Source organism: Pipra filicauda, unplaced genomic scaffold (genome assembly GCF_003945595.2).
Source record: "Pipra filicauda isolate LSUMZ 115617 unplaced genomic scaffold, ASM394559v2 scaffold172_size1731463_pilon, whole genome shotgun sequence".
Taxonomy (NCBI): Eukaryota; Metazoa; Chordata; class Aves; order Passeriformes; family Pipridae; genus Pipra; species Pipra filicauda.
The window spans coordinates 1197043-1209378 of NW_024104240.1; the positions used below are offsets into that span (position 1 = coordinate 1197043).

General features: G+C 45.3%; 1 protein-coding gene across 1 annotated transcript in view; it reads right to left on the reverse strand.

Annotated features, from left to right (window-relative positions):
• Window positions 1-5182: 5182 nt before the first annotated feature.
• The window catches only part of PKP1 (plakophilin 1), a 46976-nt gene continuing 39822 nt past the window's right edge, over window positions 5183-12336 (reverse strand). Inside the window, exons 12-14 of the mRNA XM_027728854.2 lie at window positions 7942-8026; window positions 6434-6534; window positions 5183-5350 (exon numbers count right to left, since the gene is read on the reverse strand). Coding sequence (XP_027584655.2) covers window positions 6463-6534; window positions 7942-8026 — 157 coding nt within the window. The 3' untranslated portion in view covers window positions 5183-5350; window positions 6434-6462. The remainder of the gene's footprint in view (window positions 5351-6433; window positions 6535-7941; window positions 8027-12336) is intronic.

Here is a 12336-nt window from a genome sequence, read left to right on the forward strand (position 1 = left end):
GTGAGGTCTCCCCTGTCTCCTCTGCTCCAGCTGAACACCCCAAGTGTTCTCAGCCTGTCAAGGCCCTGCACCATCTTCGTTGGCCTCCTTTGGACACTCTCTAAATGCCAGAGCTCTTGTGCACATGCCTTGCTGTTTGGGGCAGGGCTGTCTGGTCTGGGCTGCCACGTGTCTCCCAGCAGTGCCCGTGTGGGATCGTGGCACTCCCGTGTTGTCTGGGATGCCACTGTGGTGCCTCTGTTTGGGGTGATCCCACCCAGCACGTGGGAACCCTCTATCTCAGGATAGAGGGACTTGTCCCAGCAGGGCCTTTGTGTGTCCCACTGGCAGATGTTGGTACTGTGGGGTTGTTGGTGCTGTTGTGGTGTGTGGCTTGGGATTGGTGTTTCCTACGAACGCCCTGAGCAGTGCAACGTGATCTCTGTGTCATGAAACTGGGAACTGCTCTTGGCTGAGAAGGGGTGATCCTCTGGGATGTGGCCCGGGGAAGGCAGGAATTTCTGAGCATGGCTGGGATCTGCGGTGAAGGTTTCCCATGAGCATGAAAATGGAGAGTGGGGTCTGCTCTGAAATCTGCTTTATCACGGGCAGTGATAAAGGACTCAAAAGTTGTACTGTGGGATGGGAGAGGGGCCATGCTGGGACTGTTTGCCTGGTAGGATAAGGCTTTGCTGGTGGAGTCCTGTGCATTATTTGAGATCCCATGAGCTGTAGGACCTGTAAGCTTTCCAAGGACCTAGTGCTTGCCCTGTTTGGGACAAGGAGTGCTCTGGGGATATTCTGCACCCTGCAACACCTACTGTCTTCCCTTGAATCCTGCTGCAACACCAATCCCATTTGAGCTAAGTCGGTGCATCCACGACTGCCTGACCCAGGCTCTAGAAGTGATCCATTTCTCCTCACATTTCAATCACACGAGGAGCACCTTGGTTGACTTTTCCTTGCAACCTGTCCTGTGGTCTTTGTGTGTGTCTGCAGACCACCTTGTCCAAAAATGGGCTTTTCTTATGCATTCAAAATAAAAAGACATACTGATTTCTTGGTATTCATTTTTCCATGCTTTAAATAGATTCATAGATTCATGGAATCATAGAACAGCCTGGGTTGGAAGGGACCTTAAAGATCATCTTTGCCATGGGCAGGGACACCTTCCACCAGACCAGGTTGCTCCAATCCCCTTCCAACCTGGCCTTGGACCTTCCAGAGATGGGGCAGCCACAGCTTCTCTGGGCAACCTGTGCCAGGGCCTCCCCACTCTCAAAGTAAAAGCTTTTTTCCTAATACCCAATCTTAATCCACTCTCCATCAGTGTGAAGCCGTTCCCCCTTGTCCTGTCACTCCAGGCTCTTGTAAATAGTCTCTCTCCATCTTGTCAGCTCCCTTCAGGTACTGAAAGGCTGCAATTGGGTCACCCCGAAGCTTCTCTTCTCCAGGCTGAACAATCTTAATTCCCTCAGCCTTTCCTCATAGCAGAGCTGCTCCCTCTGGGGGCTTTTCCCTGCAACAAGCTTTGGATTCTTACAGCAGGGACACAAATGATGTTACAGATAATGAATTTTTTTCAGGGATTGAAGTGATGGTTGTAAATGTTCATGGGAGAGAAACCCAGTGAGGATGAAATCATAGAATTTCAGAAGATCCTCACCTGGAATAGACCCACAAGGATCATCCAGTCCAACTCCTGGCCCTGCACAGACACACAGACACAGAGGACAATCCCACCCTGTCCTGAGAGCATTGTCCAAATGCTCCTTGAGCTCTGGCAGCCTTGAGGCTGTGACCACTGCCCTGCAGAGCCTGTTCCAGTGTCAGGCTGGAGGAAATGGCATTTCCAGCTTCCTTACTCATATTGGATAAGGCAGAGCAGTCCAGACTACTCACTGCTGCAGTATAACAGGTTTTGTCAGACCTTTCAACCAGATGCTTAATTCTTTCCTAACATTGGCAAGACAACCAAAATAAAACCATCCAAAATGGGAAGCTTGAAGAAATTCCAGCAATTTTTATTGATTTCAGCTTTTCCAATGAAGCAAATACATACAGTACAGCCAAAACAAAACTCTGATATATTATTCTCACATACCTCTATCTTACAGAATACACTGTATAGCTATGGACCTGTAGGCTGAGTTGGTCTCAAACTGGTGTGTGTTCAGAGAGGAAGAAAACTGCCTACTGCCTTCTACTCGTCCATGAGGCTTCTGAAATGCTGGGGTGGGTTGGATTGTACAGACACAAAACAGACAAAGCATTTATCAGAAATTAGACCAAAAAAGCTCTGTTACGCCCAGGACAAACAAGTGTGGTATTTATTTACATGGCTGTGTGTCCTGTGCACAAATCAGGCCCCAACTGCTCTTATTTCTGCTGCTGGCAGAGCTAATGGTGCTGCTGGTTGTGGTCCTTCCCTCCTCAGAAATTCTCCATCTCTACATCCCAGAGCGTGTGCCTCAGACCTGCCGGTGTCCCTGTCTTTGGGGGGGTGCCCCACCTTGGCTCTTAAAGAAGCAAGAAACAGCAAGCCAGCTCATCAAAGAGGATGTCACAGTTAAAAATATGCCTTTAAGAAGGAATACCTCCCTGGAATGAAAAAAAAAAATCTTAGAGGTGAAAACAACGTTAATTTATGATGGAAGGAACCTCACTGAGCTCCCAGAAGTGCTGGTTATGAACTTCCAGTAAGTCTGATTTTCCTTTCTCTTCACTGACTTGGGTGGAGTCTGTAGTCCAGATTTTAAACGGAGAGACTGGGAAGAAAATAGAGTTGAGTATCCATTTCTAGAGAATTTTTTGGGGAAGAAATAGCTGCAAAGCAGCCCTGGGATGGCAGAGCAGTTGCAGTTCATGCAGCCAACTGCTCTCTTGAGTTAGCTCTGTTTTGAGGTATGAAAGCAGTAAAAAACAGCATCATAAAAGTAATTCCATTGGAAGAAACCTCTCTGGTCTGCCCAGCTCAAGGCAGGGATAACGTGGAAGCCAGGTGAGATTGCTCAGGGCTGTGCCCAGCCACGTTTTGAAGATCTCTGAGGATGGAGACAGATTTTATTTCTATCATTTTATTAGCTTTGGAAAAACAACTGTAACAAGAACAACTGTAATAATTTTTCTTAAATAAAATTTATGTGAATGACGTATCTGTCTCTTGAAGTCTAAGACTTCCTAATGAAATCTCCAGTACTTGTAAATTTAATTGTGAGCTGATGATCATATAGCTACGGCTCCCTGTGCCTTATACAGTGATTCAGTAACTGCATCACGAGTGAAAGCAGCAGCAGTGTTTTAAAATAAAGCCTAAACAACAGCCAATTAGAAAGAATTTCCTCAAGATTCCATCATTCCATTTTGTAGTCAGGTTCCCCCGATTAGTTTTACAGAGAAAACCATTAACTCCCAGGACTCCTGTTGAACATGTAATTACAGGAACAAATCTGAATGCAAAATTGCACCCAACATACTTTTACACCAAAAACTGAAACAATCCTGGGGATGCTGCAACAATTTTTGGACATCTGGAGTCTTGGGTTCTGCCGAAAACATTTGGAACTGTGCATCTGGGAATACACATCCAGTGAGGGAACTGCTGGCAAGAGCCTGCCCACGGGCTGGGGCTCCTGAGCTGCTATTTAAACGCTCCTGAAACTGTCCTACCAGATTCTCCTGGTTCTAACTCTCCACTTCAAAGGTGCTTTTTTCCCTTTCTCATTTGGCTGCAAGCTCGGCACAGAAAGCTCTCGACTGAACGTGGGTGAAGGCAGGCAAAGAGCTGCTGCTCATTAAAGTGCACTAGATTAAGCCACCCTTTGTAGTCCAAGAGGAAAACCAACTGGTAGAGAGTCTCCCTCTGTGCACATGAGCTCCCTGTGCTCTAGAGGGGGGACCAACAAGTGCCACCCTGTCTCTTAGCTCTGGAGCTGTGCCAGAGCAAACCCGAACCTCATGGATGGTTCTTCAGCTGGCACGAATCACCCCGTGGGTGTGAACAGGGACAGGCTGATTCCCACTGATTTGGGAGTCTGACACCTGCAAAAAATGAGACCATTTCTCCATTTCTAGGCTAATAATCCATCCATCCCAAAGCACATCCTGAACCCCTGATGTTTGAAAAGTGGGGTCCTGAGCCCCTGCACAGTTTGAAGAATAACCATCACAATAACCACATGTGTGGGACAGCCAGCAAATGCATCTTCAGCTGGTCCTCTACCTGTGGATCTGAGCTGTGTTCCCTCCAGGGACACGGAGAGGATGTTTTTCTCCTGGAGGGACAGCAGTCATAAGAACTGGGTTGCCCTAAAATGAACTCAGCAGTCCCCTATCACAGCCTCAGCATCACAGGGAGATTCATGCAATTAAAGATCCCAAGAAATAAAAATATTTCCAAACCTGACGTCACACAAATGCTTACATTCCTTTGCACATTAATACTACTTCTTTACATCGATCATTAAAACCAAAATGTGACTAAAAATCCCTCATTTTTCATTCTCGTATGGCAGTCAGTGATCCTGGGGGAAAAACCACTTTGCCTGTCCTGCTCTGCTTCTCAAATGCCACGTTTGTCCAGGTACAGTCACGAGATTGAGTTGTTCTGGTGCTCAGAGTGGATCAGGACCCAGGAATGCTCCTGCTCTGCAGATGTGTTGCAACTGTCCCCTCATATTCAGCTTCAGAGAAGGGTTACTGAGACCCGGGAGAGTATTTGCAGGTGTCAATTTGCTTCTTGAGACAAAGAGTTCGTGTGACAGGAAAGAAAAATACTAAATAACTATCAGAGAAAAAAATGCTAAGCGGAGAAGAAACCCATGTTCATAAAGGTTTGGAATAACCAGCCTTGGAAAGAAGAGCATGGATGTGTGTGTGTCTGTTGATAACAGCCATGAGCAACGGGGGGAACTCGGTCTAAAACTGACATTTTTTTGTATTTGTGGATAAAAGTGGGTCGTGACAGATTTGTAGTGTGGCAGTGTTTGGTGCATGGATTGGGTGGAACTGGAATAAAAGTCTGCAAGGGGGTTAAACTGCACAATTTTGGGAGGAGGACAGGGGACTAAGCCTGTAGGAAGATCCTACTCACGGCATGTGCCCGTGTGCTGCCTGCACACACATGCACAGCACAGACTTACACAGACACACTCTTGGCAAAAAAAAATAATTATTGACCTCAAGAAAGTAAATAAAAGTCCCTTCTCCCGCTAAAAAGAAGAAAATGCTTAAAAATATCAGTATCATCCACATGAAATCCACATGTTTAGTTTGCTTTACAGTTGAGTTAAACTCAGAAACATTCTACACCTTTAACTTCCTAAGTAATCGTGGAAGGGTTGTCTTCTTGGACATGAACCAATTCCAAATTCTGAAATGGAAAAAAAAAAACATACAAAGAAAACTGAAAACGCAGATAATCAAAGAGTCCAAGAAATCTTTTAATTACATGAAACCCCAACTTTTAATCTGTTTTCTTAGCCTGTACCCAGTTTCTTGGCTGCCCATAGCTTTTGACCCTGGACTTTCATGCTCCTGAGAGTCTCAGTGGGAACAAACCCACAGAATCACAGAATGTGGTGAGTTGGAAAGGACCCACAAGGATCATCGAGTGCAACTCTACATCCCAACAGAGCAAGAAGTGAAATCTGAACCTGGGCAGAGGGAAGAAATGGGCTTTGGCACCATTTTCTCTTACACCAGGACTGTGCTTAGCTTGTTCACAAGGAGCATGTTGGGGAAGGGAGCAAATAATTAATTCTTGGATAATCTCATCTGCCACCATAGAGACATCTGGTATTTGCAGAGTGCTTAAAGCTTTTCTCTTCAGTGGGAATTATGAATGAAAAGTGCCTTAGGGATTCAGTCCTCATTTCACACTGAATATAAAGCCACAATGATGCCCTAAAAATTGGGCCCATGATTCCTCTACCCTGGTTCCTCTATTGGGGTTTTTCAGTTGACAGCACGTAGTTCTCAACTTTGACACGAGGCTTACAGGTGGATTAAGGGCTCAAACAATCCCTAAAGCCATAGCAGGGGCTGGAATTAATTGCACATTACTGACATTATCTGGATAACACTGTTCATAGTTCAGGAACGAGAGCACTGACAAGGAGAATCCTGTGAAGAGCCTCTCCTGAGAAGACTTGGAAAAATGCAATAAATCAGTTACTGCTTGGCAAAGTAAGTGAGAGGCACAGTCACATCCAGCAGCTTTGTCTGTCCTGTGACATCTGTGTGGAGCATCTCTGAAATGCACAGCTGGGCAACATCTGCCCTCATCCCAGGGACAGCCCAGCTCCTGCCCTTCCATTGACACAAATGCTTTGCAAACTGGGCTGAGAAGATTTGGGATGAAAATCCCCCAAACATACTTTAGGGGTGATTTAAAGTAGCAAAAGCTCATAGGACTCCTCTGCCCCGAATCCACCCGTGAGGGCCCTGTTCTCACCTTCAGCCTGAACGTGCATGGAGAGGCTCCTAAAATCTGGAAGAGAGGGTCCTGAAGGTCGTTCCAGCTAAAGATCCCATCATGTTCTTATCAAACCCTTGCTGAAAAAGCAGAGGCATATGAAGTGCAGTGAGTGCATATCAATTTCCAGAATCCTATAAATATATCTATATATCCACACACCTATATATCTATATATGACAGATATCTATTGCCTTCCTGCCCAACTTCAGCACCTGTCCTCCCCTTACAAAGTGTGCTTCCTTCTCAACCAACCTGCACTGGCAGCCCTCTGTGTGCCTTTGTCATGTCAGCATTATGGAGGGACTTCACAGAATCACTGAATCATGGAATGGTTTGGGTTGGAAGGCACCTTAAAGCTCATCTCATTCCAAGCCCCTGCCATGGGCAGGGACACCTTCCACTAGACCAAGTAGCTTTTCCTTGCATTGCTTCCCATTGACCAAGAGCTGGATTTCTCCAGTTGTTTTTTTTTTTTTTAAGGAAACCTTTATTTAATCATTCTTTGAGTATTATTTGGGTTTGTTCCTCATCCTGAAAAAGCAGCACAAGTCGATGCATGATGCATATTCCCCTTGCAGATTCCCATCCTTCTCATCTCATGTTTACCCACGCAGTGAACATCTGTGTGAACACCAGAGTGGCTCAGTCACATCACAATGAGTTGGCACAGGCTGCTGAGCAGAGCCTGGCACAAAGCTGCACCAGCTGCTGTGCAGAAAGTCCCTAACTGTTAATACGAGAACCATGTTTGGATGCTCTCTCCCTTCCTGCCCCCAGGCAGCCCCCTTTGGAGATATTGATCCTTCTCTTTAATTTGGCCCTTTACTCTCTGCAGGTGCTGCTGCTCTTGAGTTGGAAAAACCCAGCTTATTCAAAGCAAGCCACTGGGAGCTGGGAACTCAGCCCCCGTCTGGCTCTGCACTTTCACAGCTTCTGTTGCAGGGAGCAAAACAAATCCTAAAATACTCCTCCTCTTTGTTTAAAAGCTTCCCCTGACTGCGGGGTGATGTAACCACAGGGTAGGGTTATGGACACACTAGAAAATGGGCGGAAAGAGGGAAGGAACCTTGCCAGGGATCTGCTGGGACATGCTGATCCTACACGATGGGCTGCAATGAAGGGAATCTCCTAAACTAGTGTGAAATGTTCAGAGCTGTCCCGACCCAGAGCAGTGCTGTGCACACACCACCCCCAACCCCAGGAGAGAGGTGGCAGAGCCCACCTAAAGCAGCATCAGCCCCAGGGAGGAAGGTGCCCAACGCAGGCACACCACTGTCTGCTTAGCCCCCAAGATCAGCTGTGACTCACTGCCTCCTGCTTGGATCTCAGGTGGTGCCAAGGTGCTGGGAGCATCGTGGTCCTCCCACCACCCCGGGCTCCTCCCAGCCCCTGCTGAATCATGGCCTCTGCAAAGTCACCAGCTTCAGCAAATGAGTCAAGACAGGGTTGTTCCTGTCTCCCAAAAGCACAAGTGTTCTCCTTACCTGCTTGAGCACACTCTGGAGCTCCCTGTTGGACCAGAGATCTGTCAGGAGGAGGCGAGCGGCTTCGGCCGCCTTTGGACAGGAGCTGGGAACATGAAAGCAACCCCAGTGACTTATGGCAAGCCACAGAACAGCAACCTACAGCCTCTGCCAGCAGCCCATCTCCAGCTGGAGCCTGGCTAGACACGACAGAACACTGTCAATAAAACCCTCCCTGCTCTCTCAGCAATATTGTGGGACAACAACCTCTGGGAGCAGAACAGGACAAATGAAAAAGAGGGGAGGATCTGAGAGGGCAAATGGGCACTAAATTGAGCTGAAGGAGTGTTTCTGAGTGTGGAATTTGAGAGAGTGAAAGAGAAGGGAAGTGGTGCCAACCCTTCCCTGGAGTCTGCAGGGACAGCGTGGGTGGATCTGCTGGGAGGGCAGCAGAGGAGAGGGCTCCTCTTCCTGGGGAGGACGAAGGAGATGGGAGCATTTGGAATAACAACATCTGCAACCATAAGTCCTTACTCAGCACAAGTTAATAGATACTTGCTCATGTAACAGCTCCGAAACCGTGAGTCATAGCAGTGCCTTTTATAATTTTGGAGCATTTCGTACAACCACCCAGATCTAAACCTCCTTGCTGGCTCCTATCACCACTCCTCATCTCCTGGACCTCGTCCTGTCTGTGGGAGACTCTGATCTGGGCTCAGTGCAACAGCCCCAGCCTGTCTCAGCCAGGGGGATGGAGAGGTACAAGTCCAGGCTCAGGCCCCTGCCTGTGTGATGCAGCTCCACAAAACCAGTTTGTCCCCTAAACATCCTCACCAGGCCACGAGAAATGGGACCGTGCTCGTGAAGAACCTGGGACCTCAAGCACCATACTTGGAGTGTGAGAGGACAGCAATGTAACCACATTCAGCAAATTTTGGGGCTTTTCTCTAACATGCACAGCAGCAGTTACCAAAGAGATGGTTAAGTGTGACTTGATCATAAACTTCAAATGGGTTCTGTAGCTCGTGGTGATGTGTAGTGGGCTTGGGGCACAACCAGAAATCCTTGAGCAGTGCTTTGGGACAAATAAAACCAGGTTTTATTGCAAAATCTGTTCTCTGGTTATAACCACCCTATGCGCTGTCACCAGAATGACTATGTTTTAAACCATTTTTTGGCTGAAATGTTGTTTGTGGCCGAAAAGCCATTAAAGCCCAAAAAACCCAAGGGTTCCTGTGATTAAATGGTCAGTGCATGTCCTGGACACTCTCTTTCAAGAAAATGTTGTTTCATGTAGTTTCTCTCTGTCTAAGGCAGAGTAATTTTCATTTATTTTTTAAATAATTTACTTCTAATGATGCTAAATAAAATCCTTTTTGCCGTTGTGTCTCCAGAGTAGCCCTCAAAAGTCTTTTAGTTTTCAAACCAAAATCACCAACATCTGGTGCCTGAGCCATTTAAAAATTTAGACAAAAGAATCTCTAAACACTTAATTTGAAGGACTGCTGCTGACTGTTTCACACAGCATCTACTCTACACTTTAGGTATAAAGAGATTAGGCATGAGCTGCTGGAGCTGTAATGACAACTTCAGTATATAAATAGTATCTCCTAAACAAAAGTGCTGGGAATAGTGTGATTATAGCAGTGGAAAACATGGAGCAGAGTATCAAGGACAGCTGATTTGGGGGAAAAAATTATTGATAACAAGTTACCTGAAAATCAAAGTTGATTTTAAGGACAGACTGGTTTTTTAAAAAGAGAATTATTCATTAAAAAATGTGGAAAGAAAACGGGGAAGACGTTCACTGGTGGCAGTGGCAGGAGTCATCCAAAAAACAAAGCACAAACAGGAACCTAATCAGGAGGAGATGGTGGGAACTGGGGGGAAAACATAAAGGGGGCAAAAAAAGACAAGAATTTTGTACATAAATATCAATTAATGGGGGGAAACAATTCTTCCTCAAAGGAGAAAAGTATAAAGAACCTCATGTATGTCACAGAACATGCCAAGGAATCCCCAGAAGAAGGATTTCTCCAGGATGTCATAAGTGCATAAAATTTACACCAAGGTGAAATCTCTGGAAGAAATGGGAAATTGGAGATGAGTGGATGAGAACTCTTTTCCACAGGAAAGAATCAAGGGGAGACCTGAGTTTCTTGAAAGATTAATTTGGGTAAAATGCTGTGGAATTAAAATCTAAAATAAAATTTTGCAATAGAAAAGGGGTGAAAAATGAAGGAACAAAGAGATACAGAAATAAATCTGTGATAAAGGGACTGTGAGGTGAAAAATCTGCAATTCTGATGCTCTAAAGTACAGGGAGAGATTTTGGAGAAAAGCTTTGACTGCAGTCAGTAGAATTATTGAGAAAAATTGTAAATTTATTAGTGAAAAAAAGTTGCTTAATAATGAGCAGAAAAATGCTTTTCAGACAGTTGGAGAAGAAAGGTGCAAAGGAAACCAGACATCACAATAAATCAGGTACAGTAGCTTGATTTTTAGAAACAACAAGTAGAAAATATTCAATATTTTGGCAACTTGGTTTAAAAATAACGAAGAGTGAATGAGCACCATCACGACCATGAACCCCAAGTAATAAATGGGAGTAACTGCAGAAGACAGAGACAATTATTTAATTGGGATGCTCAGGAAGGAGAAGAAACCACATCTATCAGATAAACTGCTGAACCATTTATGCCTTTCACTCAGAAACCAGCTACAAGAAACACGAAGAGAAAGAAACTTGGGAAGAGAGAAGAACATGGGAAAGGCAAAGATCTGTAACTTATTTGTTTAGGACGAATCCGAACCAAATTTTTCTTGTTGATCTTCACAGGCTACACAAGACAGTGGGAAAATATAGAATATAGCTCCCTTGTGAACTAGCAAGTGTCCAAGGGCTCTTTCACATCTGCTCTATGGGAACAATCTCAAATAATATGGCTTGAATAAGTAAGATTAGTCCTGAGTGTAATTTTTGTTATTTTTTTTTAAGAATTTAACAGCATAAAAATATTTGGGGACAAAAAAAAAAAAAAAGAAACGAATAATGGAGGAAGAGGAACAACTTGAGTTTTGGATATTTTAAGAACTGGGGAGTTTCTCAGGAGGAATTTGTGATACAGACAGGAGGGACAGGCTGAAGATACCTCAAGAGTTTAGTAACTCCTCACAGTTTAGTGAGTCACTGCAAACAAAGCTCATCACACCAAGCAGTGAAGACAATTAAGGTGAGCACAAGTTGGGCAACGTGGAGCTGAATTAGTAAATTAGCTGACAACTGGTCTGAGGCCTCCAAAGCGGGACTTTAGGCACGAGTAAATACCATTCAAAACAAGGAAGACTTAGAAGAGGGCTGGGTTTCATGTTAATTGGGCTTGTTGTAGAGTGGAAGCCCATAAAAGCAGCAAATAGACCAGTGCTCCTTGGCCCAGGCCCAAACTAAACAAGGAGGCCACGTCTAATGACTGAGAGCCTCCCTGCTGCCATGAAACAAGTGGTAGATTGGAAGTGGTTTATCAAAGGATGATGAAGGCATGCAAATGCCTTTTCACAGCAGAAAACAAAAGGTTCTCCTATAAGGTATTTTAAAACAAAGGCAGATAGATGGTAGGAGAGATGAAAGTCCAGGAAGGAGAATACATGGTCAAAGCTAATGCAAGTCTAACACCAGTTTGGCCAGAAATGAACATGGAGCTTGGCAAGGCTTGACAGGCCTGTGCACAGGGCTGCAGGGAGTATGGATAACAAACAGGACAGAATTGCTACCACCAAAACCCAAACCAAGTCCTAAAATAGAAAGTAGCAAAATACGTTGTGATGGCTCAGTTGTAAAGTATTTGAGTAGACCAGGGGAAGTGCTTATAGCAATTCATATACACCTACCCTCCCAGGTACAGCTTGAGGAAGATGTTTCAGCAGAAAGATGAACAGACCTGAACGTAAAAGTTAAGCACAATCCTTGTATTCCTGCAGTGTTGAACATCAGACCTGACCTTCATGGTAAGGTTTGCAGGAAGCCCAGGAGCCAGGAAATCACTGCCATCCCCTGCTCTGAGGACTGGGATTTTTCATAGATCAAAAAAGTACAGAATGGTTTGGGTTGGAAAGGACCTTAAAGCTCACCTTGTTCCACCCCCTGCCACGGGCAGGGACACCTTCCACTAGCCCAGGTTGCTCCAACCTGCCCCATCCAACCTGGCCTTGGACACTTCCAGGGATGGGGCAGCCACAGCTTCTCTGGGTAACCTGTGCCAGGGCCTCCCCACCCTCACAGGGAAGAATTTCTTCCTAATATGCAGTATAACTCTCTCCTCTGTCAGTCTGAAACCATTCCCCCTTGTCCTGTCACTGTCAGCTCATGTAAAAAGTCACTTTCCCTCTTTTTTATCAGCTTTATAAGTACTTTTTAAA